This window comes from Hippocampus zosterae, chromosome 12 (assembly GCF_025434085.1).
Source record: "Hippocampus zosterae strain Florida chromosome 12, ASM2543408v3, whole genome shotgun sequence".
Taxonomy (NCBI): Eukaryota; Metazoa; Chordata; class Actinopteri; order Syngnathiformes; family Syngnathidae; genus Hippocampus; species Hippocampus zosterae.
Window position 1 is genome coordinate 3,264,342 of NC_067462.1, and position 16,024 is coordinate 3,280,365.

The window sequence follows — 16,024 nt, forward strand, 5'->3', positions numbered from 1 at the left end:
CGCCTCTCCTCCACATCGAGAGGAGCCAGATGAGGTGGCTTGGGCATCTGATTCGGATGCCTCCTGAGCGCCTCCCCGGTGAGGTGTACCGGTCATGTCCCACCGGGAGGAGACCCAGGACACGCTGGAGAGACTATGTCACCCAGCTTGCCTGGGAACGACTCGGGATCCCCCGGGGAGAGCTGGAAGAAGTAGCTCGGGAGAGGGAAGTCTGGGCTTCCCTGCTAAAGCTGTTGCCCCCGCGACCCGGCCCCGGATAAGCGGTAGATGATGGATGGATGGAAAAAACCTTACACCCAAAGAGCAGGCAAAATCTAAATTGGAGAAAAAGACAAGTACTTTTATTTTTTTTACGTATAAAATCCACATTGTAAAGCTATCACAAGGTGGTCTTTGTGAGTATCATTAAATTGCAATTGTCATCATATTTAGGGTCTCCCAGAGCAAATCTGAGGAGACCATGGAATGAAGAAGAAAAGGCTGCTGTGGAAAAACACCTGGGGAGACTTATAAAAGGGTGTCAAGCAAGAACAATGCACTGACTGCAAAATGAAAGAGCCGCAGGCCTTGGCTCAAAGAACCTGTAAAGACGTAAAGAACTTCAAGAAAAGATCTGCTTCTCGAGTTCTTCATTTTTAAATTTAAATTTTCTTGCTGGAGTATTTTTTTTCAATTCTTTTCTACTCTTCCTGAGCAGTGTTGTTAAAAATGTTCTTCTTGAGGTGAGATTTAATGTTGACATGTACTTATAAAGTTTTACAATATATTTGATTTAGTTCCGTAAATTAATTGGCCAAAGCATGGGTCACTTTTATTGTAGTAGTAATTGTACAGCAATCAATCGGTTCAAGTTGTGATTGATATATATAATGTATAAATGCGGAACTCTGCTTATCTTAAGTTGAAACTATCAAATTATTCATAAAACAGACTACTCACACTTTTTAAAATTAAAATACAAAATGTCTGCTGTGTAATTGCAGGTTAATAAGAGAGGAAAACCTCTGAAGGCCATACCAAAAGTTGATTTGTATGCTTAACTGCAACAAAACCAAAAAAGATGATATTTTAACCAAAGTCACAACAGGAGTGAGGACTTTGAATGTGCCCATTCAGAGTCCTCACTCCTGCTATGATTTCAGTTTCAAGTCTACTTTTTATTGCTCTGTTTTTTAAAGAAGTTGAAGTGGGGAAAGTAGTTGGGGTGACATCTAGTGTACAAATCTAAGACTAGTTCCTCTCTAAACCTATCAGAAAGGGTGGTCCTCACTCCCTATCTGGAGTTACCCGGACCTCACAAATATAGTCTTACAGGAATGTGTGTGTGTGTGTGTGTGTGTGTGTGTGTGTGTGTGTGTCAGGTTCTTCCAGGGACGAGTGGATAAAGTTTTACGCGGGATTCTATAAACGTACGAGTGCTTTTATCATCTACAAAAAAAAAAAAAAATTGGTCCGTATTCTTTCTGCTTCTTTAGTGAACGCACAGACGGCCGTTTCCATGGCGATGGCAGCCAAGGGGGCAAGAGGAGGGGCGGGGACTCCATGACAACCGACTCCCTACGCATCGCCACTCCCGTGGTGATGATGATTTTTAATATTAATATTAATGATCAGTTAGCACGTGGGCTTCACAGTGCAGAGGTACCGGGTTCGATTCCAGCTCCGGCCTCCCTGTGTGGAGTTTGCATGTTCTCCCCGGGCCTGCGTGGGTTTTCTCCGGGTGCTCCGGTTTCCTCCCACATTCCAAAAACATGCGTGGCGGGCTGATTGAACACTCTAAATTGTCCCTAGGTGTGAGTGTGAGTGCGAATGGTTGTTCGTCTCTGTGTGCCCTGCGATTGGCTGGCAACCGATTCAGGGTGTCCCCCGCCTACTGCCCGAAGACAGCTGGGATAGGCTCCAGCACCCCCTGCGATCCTTGTGAGGATCAAGCGCTTCGGAAGATGAATGAATGAATGAATGAATATGAATGATCATGACCGTGGTGTCGTAGTCCTACCTCGTAGCCTTTAAGCGACGGACCCACCAAGACCACCGGCCTCATGGAAGGGACTACGTCATACGGGGGCACTTGCTCGGCCTAAACAGGAAGCACAAACCGCAGTGTTGATGACAACATTTGGATTTGCGCAAGAAATTGCACATTGAGTGCTACCTTTGCTTACAAAAGTTCAGTATTTGTGCGGCAAATTGCAACATTTGACCACCAAAAAAATAAATAAATAAATGCCCCCAGCAAAAAAATGAATAATTTTTTTTTTTTAATGACAAGGGCGGCCTGGTAGTCCAGTGGTTAGCACGTCGGCTTCACAGTGCAGAGGTGCCGGGTTCGATTCCAGGTCCGGCCTCCCTGTGTGGAGTTTGCGTGTTCTCCCCGGGCCTGCGTGGGTTTTCTCCGGGTGCTCCGGTTTCCTCCCACGTTCCAAAAATATGCATAGCAGGCTGATTGAACACTCTAAATTGTCCCGAGGTGCGAGTGTGAGAGCGAATGGTTGTTCGTTTCTGTGTGCCCTGCGATTGGCTGGCAACCGATTCAGGGTGTCCCCCGCCTACTGCCCGAAGACGGCTGGGATAGGCTCCAGCACCCCCCGTGACCCTAGTGAGGATCAAGCGGCTCGGAAGATGAATGAATGAATGCTCGTTCCAAAAATTGCACCTTGAGTGCTACCTTTGCTTACAAAAGTTCAGTATTTGTGCGGCAAATTGCAACATTTGACCACCAAAACAAATTTTTTTTTAAATGCCCCCAGCAAAAAATGAATACAAATTTTTAAAAAACGACAAAATAATCCAACAAAAATGTTCCACTCACCACTTTTTGTTTCTGCTTCCCTGTTGATGACAATAAAGTCTGAATAAGGAAGGATCACTTTGACTCAAAACAAACGGTGCTCCCGCAGCTTGGAACGGGACAGAAGCAACGTGGACCCACCTAAACTGCTTGGCGTGCTCTTGAAGGTTCCTGACACCATGTCTCCTAAACTGGACGACAAGTTCCCACCGGATTTGTGGTGACTGCTAGACAAAAAGCAACAAAAATATAGATATATTACTAAGATGAAAAATAATCAAAGCAAAGTATTGTGTCTTTGTAATAAAGTTAAGGACCCTTGGAAGCGTCCTGGCTTGTTGTCATGCTGCAGGCGAATGTTTTCCAGCTTGAGAGGACTCGGAATGAAGCCCACGTCGCAACCTTCTTTCACCAGGCGACCGATCCACCACTCGTTGTTGTACTTCTGTTCACGCAAACACGAAAAACGTTTTTGCTTTTGGAAATAGACCCTATTTTGAGTACAAAATATTGCATTTTGGTTATGTAGAGATATAACTTTTTTTTGTCTTGAAAATATATTCACGTTCTTTCTTTCTCACTTTCACTTCACTAGATTTTTTTTTTGTTCTTGAAAATAGGCACTTTTATTGAAAATATGACCCCAAAAAAAGAATATTTTCTTCTCATGAATATATAACTTTTAAAAGGAAAATCTTTTATCTTTTTTTTTTAAGTTGAAAATTTCGTTTTTTCCTTGAAAATACTCAAAATAAATGACTTCTGGAAATGATACATTTTTTTTCTCTTAAAACATCTGACCTTTTTCTAAAATATAATAACTTTTTTCTCAAAGTTTTAAATGTCTGACGCTTCTTTCTCTGAAAAGAATGTTTTTTTTCTCGAAATAGTGCAGTGTTACTTGAATTTAAAAGTGACCTTGACTCTTCGATCCTGCTTTTTACACCTACAGAAAGTTATGGCTGTGGGTTCATTTTTATTGCATACATCTTTGGGCATGATTATTGATCCTATATTGTGAGACAGGAAGTTCAGCCCCCCCCCCCAAAAAAAACCCAAACAGAACCTCTTTGATGTGGAGAAAGTCCTTGGTATCGAAGGAGACGGCCGTGCCTCCCACGGGGACGTCCTGGTCCACAGCTCCGCAATAGCTGACGTTTGTCCTCACGGCGAACGCCACCGCTTTGGTCTTTATCGAGAAACAACCAAGAAACTCACAAGATAAGATTAAATAAGATAAGGAAGTTCCGGGTGTGTGCAAACACACCTTGGCTCTCTCCAGCTGAATCTGCGCCTGCTGCTCACGCTCCTGCCTGCCACCCTCCTTGTCCTCCTCCAGGGAAACGTCCGAGTCGGATGGTCGGCTGGTGTACGAGTCAGCAGAACCCTGGAAAACCAAAGAAGAAGAACCAATGAAGAAGAAGAAGAAGACGGGAGCCGTGAGCTGATGTTTATTTCATGACAGGTGTACTTTCATGTGGCGTCATCAAAGCGTGGAAACAACAATGGCGGCCGGCACGCTTCATGCGCCTTCAAACATCCTAGTCGAAGCTGTAATGTGACACGCACTAAAGAGAATGAGCAATTTTCACCCAGAAACAAAAATGGATTAGTAAATGCGGCTGTCACTTCTGTAGCGCTTTTCTACTTTAAAAAAGCGCTTGACACTGTTGCCTCATTTACCGACTGATGACGCAGCATCAACTGAGGGTTTTGGTGTCTTGCTCAAGGACACTTCGACGAGGTCGCAATAGCCACGGATTGAACCGCCAAATTTTGGGTTGGGAGATGATCATTCTTGCACTGAGCTACGCCACCCCATTCATAACTTTTAGCTAGTACTAATGTATCAATATCAATGTACCATTCAATATTCTGTGAAATTTTCACTCATTACAACCATCAATTAACATCAGGCACAATTTTCACTGATGATTAGCACAAAGTTTATCCACTGCAATTTCCATCCGGCATAACTTTTATCCAACACAACACACACACACACACATCTGTGCCTGATAGCGCTGTAGTGGTTAGCGTAGCATGACACTTGAGGTTTATCTCGACTTCTTGTTTTTGTCTGAGGGCCTTTTGCAGTGGAGTAGAAAGATAAAAAGCATTCTTGTTGGATGGCGTCTGCTAGCCGCCGTCGCTACGCTAACCAGCTTTAGCTAAAAATAACAATGCACACTTAACCACAGTGACTACACTTTTATGCCTTGTGGTTTACAATATTTTGTCCAACGACCTTCGAAAGAAAGCAGAAGTTTTGCAGCAAATTAAAAAAAATGTTCCGTTGAAAATGACAACTTTAAATTTTTGAACTTAGACGTTCAACTTTATTTTATTTTTTTTCTCCTCAAGTAGCAACCTAATGTTGCAATGTTTTAAAAACTGTTCATGTAAAATTAAAACTTTTTGTAGTCAACATACAAATTAATTTTTGTGATGCTTTTTGGGAAATTGTAAAACAAACTATTTTTGGATTATTTAATTATAAATAAATGTTCTTTATTGTTACTTTATTAAGTGCACTATGATGACCCATGAAAGTTTATCCCCCGGGAGTAAAGTCTTGTCTGAATCATTGTTTAACACTTGTTTTATAGTTTCATTAATAATATTATTCTTGCAATATGACACTAGAAGACATTGATATGCTTCGCAGGCTTACCGTCTCCCAGTCATCACAATCCATGTGGGTACAAAGGGTACAAAGTGTCGTACATATAAAAGGAAATTCTGCCTTCTACACAAACACACACGCAGAACATACACACACACACACAGGCAGAAAGAGGAGTGTATTTTCTCCTCTCCTTCAGCGAATGCAGCTTTGCCTCCCATCGGCAAACGAACTGACCACACAGTCGGCAGCGTCCCCATTGGCTGAGGAGAAGGAAGTAGGCGAAACGGAGAAGACTGGAATTTAATATATATAAACAAGCCGCCATGCTTTATGGAAGACTGAGGAATTTTCCTTTTTTATGTAAAGTGAATTCAAAGATTTGTTTTGAAAGTGCCGTTAGCTAGCTAGCTAGCCAGCTTTGTCACTTCCGAGCGTCTTGTTTGTCAGGAGTGCGTGGAGACAAGGAGACAAGCCAGAAGAGCGATGAGGGCGGCGAAAACAAAACAAAACAAACTTGAGAGCGAGCATGCGGATCAGGCCTTCGGGTTAGCATGACCGCTTTAGGGCGCCTCGTTGTTGCGCTTCAGAAAATACACTGTGCATATATTTTTGCAACTTAAAAATGTAGTTATGCAGATGTAAAAGAAAGTGTTGGTACCTGTCTGAGGATGAAGCTCGTGGATGTGGTGCTGCCGTCCGATCTCTTGAGTCTACTCCTCCTGGAGTATGTACCTCCGTTGACCTGAAATGTAACAAGAAAAAAAGAGACAGCAAATTGAACCTTTTCGGAGAGAAACAATCTGAGAAATGCTAATCAAATTGGCAACAACGAATTAGTTGCTGGTTTAAGATCTTACAATAGTTCTGATCTATTTCACGATAGGCAAAGGATTGTAAAAAAAATCCAATTCAAAGTATTTTGTCAATTGGAGAAACTTCAAAATCGAATCAGACCAGCTTCACTTTTAAATCACTCAATATAATCGTTGCAAATTAGCATAGTTGCGAGTTAGCATTCTATGACATTTGCAACCTATTTATTCACCCAAAGGCAGCAAAGGAAAGAAAAGAGTTTAAAAATTAGTTACAAGTTGAAACGTCTTTCTAACTGATATGGGATCCTGCTAACTAAAACGGATCAACCTCATTTCAGTTACTTATCATGATTGATGCTAGCTAGTTAAAATCTATTGATAGAATATTGTCAAACTATTTCACAACACACAAAGGATCAAAACAGAAAGCCGAACAAAAAATGTTGTAATTGGCGAAATTTCACTTCCAAGTTACTTATTCTAGTTGCTAGTTCGCAGTTGGCAATATATTTGATATGCAAAGGAATCAAATAAAGTCAAATGTCACATATTTTCAATTAATCCTGCTAATAATACGCACACAACTGAAGAAACTTTAATATAAAAAAAGTCATCAATTTGGTAAATTGCAGAATGGCCTATTGTTATCGCCCACCAATAGTTCCGATCCATTTTAAAAATACTCATGATCAAACAAACTTTGGAAGAAAACAAAGCTTCAACTAAATTAGAACCAAAACTACTCCCATCACATTTGGGGAATTGCCCATTCTCGTTAATAGTCATGATCGTATATTTTCGACAAATCTTGAATATGGCAACAAGGTTTTCTGCCTTTTGCCAGTGAGCATCATGAGCAAGTGACCTACTTTGAAGTCAGAGGGGGTCTGCACCTGAGCTTGTGGGGCAACTGTGTGTGTGTGTGGGGGGGGGGGGGGGGTGTCAGTAATTAATGACATCCCGTTATTAATGCCCCACAACATTTTTCTTGCATTTTTTTTTCATTGGATGGAGTTAAAATCACAAGCCATTTCATTAGGTACCCCTACAAAAAAAGAATAATGCCTTTGGAAGAGCAATTCTTCATGTTTTAGAACACCTTATTTAGTACAAGCTTTCTTATAGGCTATTGGATCTCAATGACAGCAAGTGCACCTGATAAAGTGGACTGTGAGTGCCGATATTAACTAAATACTGAACGGAAAATGTAAACCTGGAAGGCTGCCTTGCGCGCTCCGTCCGCCGGCCCGTGTCTGCCGTAAATGTGCCGGGACATGTCAGCCAGTTCGTCGGTCCAGGGCGGAGGCTGCCGCTCGGCACCGCTCCACCCAGGCTGCCGCTGCCCGGCGTGCGGATCCGACGCCACCGCCGGCTCCAGCTTGGTTCAGCCCTGACAACGTTGGGAGGTTCTCGGTCCTGTCGCGCGTTCGGTCGTGTGCTGCTGCTCCAGGAAAGGATGCTGGGGAGAGGGGGCAGCAAGCCCAGTCTCGTTGCTCGTGACGCGTTCAATGACCGCACCAAACATCACGACTAGTTTTCATCCTCCGCCGATGCGTTCAGTGACCGCACAGATGTCACGACACATTTCTCCATCCTAATTCACCAAGACATAAAAACTCAAGTTTCACGCTCACGTGTTCACCCGACCACAGGACATATCACGACTTCCATTAAACATACTCCCCCCCCCCCCAACATTTTGTCATGATGCGTTTACCAAAGAAATAACACTCAGGCTGCATAATCACAGAACATTATCTTCAAAAACAAAATATTTTATTTTTGAAAGTCATGACGTGTCCGCTTAGCAAAGAAAATATGGTAATTCTATTCAACATAAAAAGGTGTACGATGTTCAATGAACAACTACTGAAAGTTCGTTTTTTTTTGTTTTTACATATTCAGTCATGAGACGTTCGCCTACCAAGTCTATTGAACATTAAAATACATGGAAAACGTTCAAATTGGAGACTTAAAAACAAACTTACATCTAGTCAGCAATTGGCAGAGTTCTCAAAACTTTTTTTAAATTGTTTCATGGGCGGGCCGGTGTGCCAGTGGTTAGCGCGTGGTCCTAACAGTGCATAGGTCGTGGGTTCGATCCCAGCTCTGGCCTCTCTATGTGGAATTTGAATGTTCTCCACAGGCCCGTGTGGGTTTCCTCCCACATTCCAACGACATGCATGGCAGGCTGATTGACAATAAGCAGAACGGAAAATGGATAGATGGATAATAATTTCCTACAGATTCTCAATTCTGGTCCAGTAAATCTCTACTGCATCGATAATCAAGAGTTAAGGCACTTGAAGGCAACATCGACTTTTTCTTCCTAAACGGTCCAACTGTCAAAAGGCAGCAGCTGCCACACAGGTGGCAACGGTCGAACCCAAGGATCCCTATGGCGTGTCGCCATGAAGTCAAGCGTGGTGGTGGCTCTCTGAAAAGGTCACGCCCGATGAATAAATGATGACCACCTAACGAGCTGCCATTTTGACGTGCACCCATGAAGAAAACTGCCACAGTTTGTCCATTTATTTTATTATCTGCAAGAACATCCTTAAAGTTACAAAAGGGGTAAAGGAGCACTTTTGTGGAATATATATATCTATATACATATATTATTAATTATAGTTCACAAGCAGCAGCAGCACACCTGCGTCACGCTCGTGTTGATGCGCAGGCGGCCAAGGCATCCAGTGGTAAATACATGTGTACAAAGCTAAGGTGCGACTGTACATGGAAAATACACAGAAGAATTACGTCGTTCTCCAGCACGGGGGGCCCCGACTGAGGTTGGGGTACAAAATGGGTGACGGCTGATTTTGATCGGGGTTGATGATTGCTTCCGACACAAAACTGAAGGAGAGATGAGTGTGGGGTAATAAAGGCTCGCCCGGATTTTCTGAAAACCCCTTTGCTCCATTTCTCTAAGGGGCTTCTGGCACCCACGTCGAAAGCCGGATACGTTTATTGGCTGACTCCAACATGGCACACCCGTTTCGGTTCACTACCTTACACCAATCTGCGAAAAAGCTTTTTCGCAGATTGGTGGCTTCGGATAATGAATATATGTTGCTTGTGTTGTCACTGAAAACGGTTACCTTCAACAATACAGCTTTTTTTTTCTGTTGGTACCGTGAAACAGGTGGCCTTTTGTCCTGCTTTGACAGGCAGTGTGAAAGGGGATTCTGAAAACGGAAAATTTGACATCAAAGCCCCGCGCACCAATCTATTTGTACCTTCATGACACAGACTGGGGCCATATGGGTGGGGCCTGTCAACTATGATGGGCAGCATAAAAGGAGCTTCTAACCCACTTGCACCAGAAGCCCAAAAATTCATCAGTCGGTTTTTACCCACACGGCTTTGTCAGATGCTCCAAAATTTGCAGGTCAACACACCCTGCCGTTCCCCGTGGGTACCTTACAAGCAGGGGAGGGATATGGCCAAGTGCTGGCAGCATGAAAGGAGCTTCTGATACCGCTTCATTTTGAAATATTGAAAACATACTAGTCAACTCCAACCCCCCCGGCCCCAATCGCCCTTGTTTTTACATTTCACACAAAACGGCATCACAAAAACAATGATTGGCAGTGTGAAAGGGGCTTCTCATACCGAGTTACATTCCCGGGTCGACTTTTGACACCCCCTTTGGGAAAAACTTTCCTGCAAGCGGCGTGGCGCAAAAGGGGCTTAATGGTGCACACTCGTTGATTTAAAAAGACACGTTTGATGTTGAAAAATAAAAAATAAAAGTTAGAAAATGGGCATGTCCATCGTCGCCAGGAAGCAGTCATCAGGTAGACGAGGACACACACACATACACACACCGGTCCAACCTATTGTTGCCTTTTAGAGGAGGGGCTGCTGGTAGTATGCCCCTTGCACTTGGTGCTGGTGGTGTTGCGGGGCTGCGGCAGAAGCAGGGTAGGACACGGGTGGCACGGCGCCGCTATGATAGGCCGACATGTCGACGGGCATCTGCGGGTAAACGGCGCCGCCGGCTGCCTGGCTCATGTACTGGTGCTGGGAGCTCACGCCGCTGCCGTCAACACAACAGGTTACTTTGTTGACATTTTGGATGACATGCAGAAGCAGAGGTAGTTTTTCCCCCCCACTTTTTATGCTGATATATTACATTTAAAAAAAAAACTATATTCTGGTGATGTACTTTTTCCTCAAGCATGCCTTTTATAAATGAATTCCTTTTTGATAGAAAAAAAAATTCACCGTTAAAAAAAGTAATAAAAATAACCTTAATAAGTAACAAAAATTATTTAATCCCGTATTCAGATTTTTATTTATTTTTTCATCCATTGTGGTTCCGAACACCCCCCCCCCCCCCCCCACGGGTGTTGTAAAATAAGACGGTGAGCTCCATCTTACCTCATGTAGGGTGGCAGCGCAGCTTGGTTGTTGTTGGGCAATGAATGCTGCGGCCCCTGCTGGTCGCCGGGCAAACTGTAGGTCGGTGGTGGAGGCATCCCGGGGGGCAGGTAGGCAGTGGCGGCAGCTTGGCTGCCGTAGCCCTAAATACGACGACGAGTTAGCATTGTAAAGAGAGGCTTCTTGTCATTTTTTGTTTTTCAATGGATCAAATTTTGAAAAAAAGGGCTGGATGCCCCCCCCCCCCACCAAAGACATCCTCTTGTGACAGTACAAACAAAACATAGAATGTCAGAAAATAAAGAATTCTGATCAGCATCGCTTTTTGTCTCCATTCGACCGGCGAATTAACCGTGGTAATTTCTTTGCAAGACTTCACACGCCAGCGTTTCATTCATCGACTCGTCACGCTTCATAAGGCAAGAGAGATGAGGCTCGGCCATGTGTGCTGAAGATTTATTAGACTGGGAATTATTTCGAATCTGTTATTTATTTTTGGGGGTTACACAACATGCCACTTCTTATGAATAAAGTGCAAGGAACAATCCCGTTCCAGTGAATATATGACATGTCTCGGTTCCACATGCGCATGTTATGTGTTTTGCAAAATACAATTCTCCACAATAAGATATTTTTTGTAATCATATTTCCCGCTAAAGTGTGTTATAGCGACTCCTTTGCACAACGTTAAATGCCTTGAGTTTCAGTTTTATACTGATGCGCATTGTCATTGCCGATGCAGTTTTCGAGCAAACCAACCAAAAATAACACCAATGGTTGCACGTTCCGCAAAATCCATTTCATGACGCGCGAAAACCCCAATGGGCGTGTGGACCCGTAGTTTATGAGGGTCTTTTCCGCCTGTGCGCGCGCGTTGGTCTGACCTGCATGGTGTTCGCGGTTCCATACTGGGTCATCTTGGAGTAGGCCTGGTACATCGGCGTCTCATTCATGAGCTTATTGTACAGTTCCAGGGCTTCCAGAACCTTCACGTTGAGCTCCGACAGCTCCGAGTGCTTCCTGTATCAAGGCATGAGAAGAAGAAGAAGAGAGAGAGAGATTATTCTGGCGGCAGGAACCGGTTCGGGCGCCGTCTCCAGAAGACGCCAAAGCCTCATACCGGTCGAGCTCCTCCAGTTTCTCATCAATAATGGGGTTCATCTGCTCACAAGCGTCTGTTCAATCAAAACACAGTTGGTTGGAGTGTAATCAGGAATCGTATGCGTGTTTACACGAGCGTGCGGCTTGATACCCTCCAGCTGGCTCAGCTCGGCGGGGTCTGGATTCAGATCTGCGGGATCGGCGTTCCGCAGCATCGCCAAAGTCCTGTCCATCTTCCCCTGCCATGACAAACAAAAGACACGAGGTGGATTACTCCAAGTCGTTGGTTTCTATTCCGCAAGGTGGCAGAGGTGTTTGTTGTCGTTTTTAAATGTCGCACTGCACATACTCCATACATAATTGCAAAAACCAATACTATACCTAATAAAAGCAAAACGAGGAACCCCCCCCACTATAAACTAATTTGAACCAACTGAATTAAAAAAATAAGTCGAAACGAAATAAAAACTATCAAGAAAAATCCACAGCTATTATGTCCCTGCACATTATACAAGACTTGTATGATGTATTTACGAATGTGTGACAAATATCTTCCTGGAGGCCATTTTGTCATTTTTTTCCCCCCATTAAACTATAAATCAAAATTTCTTGAAAAAAAAGTAACGTAGGCACAAACCTCATCAATGAAGATGGACTCAGGCTCAATTATGGGTTCGGCAATCAACTCCTCTGACACGAACACTTTCTCCACCGCAGACCCTGTGGGAGGAAAAAACAAACAGCTGACATCAAAGCATGAAAAGTCAATAACCTCCCATAGGGGGCGATACTGACCTGTTTCTGATTCACTGTTCAGGTTGCTGGTGACAAAATTGGATGGAAAGAGACCCACACCAAGGTGGTTCTCCCCTTTCCACCAGTTTGGATCGCTGCCAAGGGAAAAACAAAACCGAGAAATAGAAACATCAGTCAGAAAATTAAATTTGGAATTCAACCATGACTGTAATTTGTACACTTCTCCAAATTCAACTTGAAAATCATCCAGACGGCTCTTTTGACGAGTCACGCCAACCTGTCATCCAAGACCAGGATGATCTCTCCGGCTTTGAAGGTGAGCTCGTTGTCCTCGGCCGCCTCAAAGTCGTACAGCGCTCGGACCTTGCGGGCGTCCTGCGCCGTACCGCCGCCTTCGCTGTTGCCGTAGCTGGGGGGATCGCCTGACATCAAGGGGGGCCGCGAATCTGCCTGCTGCTTCTGGTCTTGCAAGGAGAGCTCGATGGCTGCCATGTTGAGGAAAATGAGTCACAATGATGAAGGGTGAAAAATAAAAAGTATATTCACAGCCTCATTCCAAAAGTGGAGGGTTTTAACACCATTAAGGCAACTTAAAAAAATAATAATTGTGTAAAGTATTCCTAACAAATTTTCTCAATTTCGTTACGTTATAGCCCAATTCCTAAATTAACTATATTTGAGGGCAAAAATGTTGATCACTGTTTTATTTTGATACAACACAACATAATGAGTCCACTTCCACTTAGTGAAACTGAAAAAGTGAACAGCTGTAAATCGAGTGACGACCAGTTTGGAATAAGGCTGTGCCAAAGTGAAGGCAAGGTGGATGCATCGCATGTTTTGAATCCACCTTTGGTCAGGTCGTCGTCGTCATCATCCGTGGCTTTGCTCGCGGCAGGAGAGCTGCTGCCCTTCATGCTTGACCCCTGCGGCGTTGAGAGAAAGCGTGAGAGAGAGACGGAGAGAAGGTTAACAAAAAGGTGAGTGAGGTTAGCTACCAACGCTTACTTTTGATAATGGAACGCTCCAGCATTCAAAAAAAAAAAACCAAACAACTCACCTGTGAAGACGTCGAAGGGAAGCTGACGCCTTCGTCTTTCAGCGACTTGATGGTGGCACCAATCAGGCTGAGCTGAGGATCCCTCTGGAATTCCTCAGCCCACTCCACCATCAGCGCCTTCAGCTTCTCGCACACCTTCGGATGCGCCTGCTGACAACAACACACTTACAATTTCATCATCTAAAACCTATTTTGGTTGCTAAGTAAGGCCACTTTGAGCAAATGTAACCCCTCTCCTTCAATATGGGGATATATGGTTTCAATAAGTGCACACACTTTGCTCAGCAAGCTGCGCACTTCGCCCGTAAACTCCCGTGAGCAGATTTCCAAGTGGAAGATTTTTCCACAGTTGGACACGCAAGCGGCCAGCACCTGAAAGACAAAATAAAAAAAAGTTGAGTTGAGGGCAAAATGTTGACTGAATTGTAATTTGTTTTTGATGGTCAGAGGGTGGTTGTGGCAAAGGTCTGATGTGATGTCGTAGAGACACTACATTGATGGCAACAAGATGGTGACACAGTACAGGTAACTGACTCACATTGAGGGCCTGCATGGCCACATGAGGCACTTTGTGGTTGACTCTTCTCATGATAGCCCTGAGGCCAACCTTCGGTCTGAATTTGAGAAAACAGCACAGACATCACAACCAGAAATAACTCCCGAAATCAAGCAAGCAAAATTCTGGAGATGTTATGCCGGTTTTCCTTTTTCGCCCCTCTTGTCGTACCCATTGGGTGTCGTTCCAATCTTATCACAGATGTCCATAATGAGCGCCCAGTTCTCTGTGGTGTTGGTTTCATTGGTAGCCTTCTCTGTAAATACACACATCCAATTTTTTTATATTCGGGCCCGACCAAAAGTACTCACTGTGTTCTGGAAATGTATGAGCAATGTTGAATCGCTGAAGGAGGACATTTCAAGCACTTAGAAGATGTACTGTATTTAATAAGTGCACTTTTTGATAAATGTCACTGTAAAAAAATGTCTAAATGTGCACCTCCTTTTGCCTCATCCAGTATGTCAAATGTGTCATCACCGATAAGTCATTGGCACCTACCCGTTTTTATACTCGATGTTTTGTTTTTAAGCTTTGAAAGACAATCCATTTTTGTTGACCTACATTCCAATCAGGTGATCATGACACACATTAAGGCAGGTCACAGGCATAGTGTTTGTATTCCTTTGTATGCCCTTTACTTTTTAAAGCAACGAGTTGTTGAGAATTTTACCGTTTAATCTCCCCTCCCACACACCAATATGACACTTTGAAGGAATCGTTTTAACTATCAACGGCAATTCAATACACTCGCCAGCCAACAATGAAGAAACTACAGCTAAGCTAACGTTAGCAACAAGTGGACCTCTTCGCATCATAACAAAGGTAGCGATTCACTTACCCACATCTTGGTCAAATTCGTTTGAGGCAAAAAAAGGCATAATAAAGAACTACCACAAAGTATCCAAGATGGGAAAGTATGGCTGTCAGGCAAGTTAGACGGAAAAAGGACTAAACAAATAACGTTTCCTCGTCCTGTAAAATCCAACTCGTAGGACTTCCGGGAACTTGGTCGTCTTCGGTGATGCCTGTTCCGTTTTTCCCCCTTCTAGCCCCCCCCCCCCCCCCTCTTTTTTTGTTGCGTTCAACGACGGCTGGCAAACTGAAATAGTGTTACATGTATAACCGCTACCCAATAATCGGTCATGACTATTACATTTATTTTGTAGGTCCAATTACATTTATTTTGAAATTCCCCAATCTATGTGAAGTAATTGGAATACTGCGAAAGAAATTTTAGATTTTTTTTATTTTCGTTTGTAAGTTTTTATGGGTCTTCTACAGTGGACATTGGAACCCAATACAGGGGAAACGGAACTTCATTGTGAAACAGTTAGTCCAACAAAAATATCAAAAGTCAACTTGACAAAGTGTTCAACATGAACATAACTGTCCATCATCTATTTCCTTTTGTTTCACTTTTGCTTCTATTATGCTTATTTGGTATGATACTTCAAAAAGCAATTCCCTATGATGCAGTCCTTTAGAACCCTGTTATTCATGAGGGTTCCAGTCGCTGTCAGTCCTGTCAATTGAAGAACAGCTTGTTCCCGATAGCTGTGAAAGTTGTCTTGCCTTGGTGGACCACAAAACCCAAAACAAGACCAGTTGGTGCAGCCAAGAAAAATACCTTCAGTCCAGTTGGGTTTAGTTTGCCCAGTACATACTGGCGCACTGGGCATTGATCAGTAAAAGGAACCATTTGCTCGTCAATGCACAATTTTCCTGTTTTTGGCAGACTCAGACATCCTTGCCTTACTTTGCTCAAGAGGGGCCTAATTCTCCACAAGAGATACTTTGTTTTTTCTTAATCTGATACATCAAGGTCGTTGACGAGCTCGATGGAGTTTCTCAATTTGTAAAACTGATTTCTGGTCATGGATTCCGTCACAATTTCTACTCTAGTACTTGAGGCCCAATACATTTGAAT

At 43.5% G+C, this 16,024-nt stretch overlaps 2 protein-coding genes across 6 annotated transcripts in view; both read right to left on the reverse strand.

The window, feature by feature from the left end:
• Positions 1-7,880, reverse strand: part of cacnb4a (calcium channel, voltage-dependent, beta 4a subunit) — a 26,647-nt gene extending 18,767 nt beyond the window's left edge. The window contains exons 1-8 of one of the 3 annotated variants that reach the window (XM_052082881.1): positions 7,449-7,880; positions 6,079-6,162; positions 4,059-4,178; positions 3,858-3,980; positions 3,109-3,236; positions 2,933-3,015; positions 2,813-2,832; positions 2,000-2,080 (exon numbers count right to left, since the gene is read on the reverse strand). In XM_052082881.1, the coding sequence (XP_051938841.1) occupies positions 2,000-2,080; positions 2,813-2,832; positions 2,933-3,015; positions 3,109-3,236; positions 3,858-3,980; positions 4,059-4,178; positions 6,079-6,162; positions 7,449-7,511 (702 nt within the window). In that variant the 5' untranslated portion in view covers positions 7,512-7,880. Of the gene's footprint in view, positions 1-1,999; positions 2,081-2,812; positions 2,833-2,932; positions 3,019-3,108; positions 3,237-3,857; positions 3,981-4,058; positions 4,179-5,465; positions 5,627-6,078; positions 6,163-7,448 lie in introns of those variants that run through there. The other 2 variants (XM_052082880.1, XM_052082882.1) reach the window with 2 other exon arrangements.
• A 371-nt stretch (positions 7,881-8,251) lies between these two features.
• Positions 8,252-15,145, reverse strand: stam2 (signal transducing adaptor molecule (SH3 domain and ITAM motif) 2). Of its 3 annotated transcripts, none has more exons than XM_052082879.1 (14): positions 14,936-15,145; positions 14,266-14,350; positions 14,077-14,152; positions 13,815-13,910; positions 13,539-13,688; positions 13,329-13,404; positions 12,756-12,963; positions 12,518-12,612; positions 12,360-12,442; positions 11,874-11,961; positions 11,742-11,796; positions 11,506-11,641; positions 10,622-10,764; positions 8,252-8,426 (listed from the first exon to the last, which is right to left on the reverse strand). In XM_052082879.1, the coding sequence occupies exons 1-14, from the start codon at positions 14,973-14,975 to the stop codon at positions 8,354-8,356; spliced, it is 1,404 nt and encodes a 467-aa protein (XP_051938839.1). In that variant the 5' UTR covers positions 14,976-15,145; the 3' UTR covers positions 8,252-8,353. The 3 variants fall into 3 exon arrangements, with proteins under 3 accessions (XP_051938839.1, XP_051938838.1, XP_051938837.1); XM_052082878.1 differs by lacking the exon at positions 8,252-8,426 and adding an exon at positions 8,758-10,277 and having other exon boundaries at positions 13,539-13,685; positions 14,936-15,144; XM_052082877.1 differs by lacking the exon at positions 8,252-8,426 and adding an exon at positions 8,758-10,277 and having other exon boundaries at positions 14,936-15,143.
• Positions 15,146-16,024: the final 879 nt, after the last annotated feature.

Coding starts and splice junctions, on each gene's coding strand:
- stam2 (XM_052082877.1), bottom strand. CDS start 14,975: ATGCCTTTTTTTGCCTCAAACGAATTTGACCAAGATGTGG. Junction 12,613..12,755: donor ATCCTGGTCTTGGATGACAG/GTTGGCGTGACT, acceptor TTCCCTTGGCAG/CGATCCAAACTGGTGGAAAG. Junction 10,278..10,621: donor GCGCTGCCACCCTACATGAG/GTAAGATGGAGC, acceptor TGTTGACGGCAG/CGGCGTGAGCTCCCAGCACC.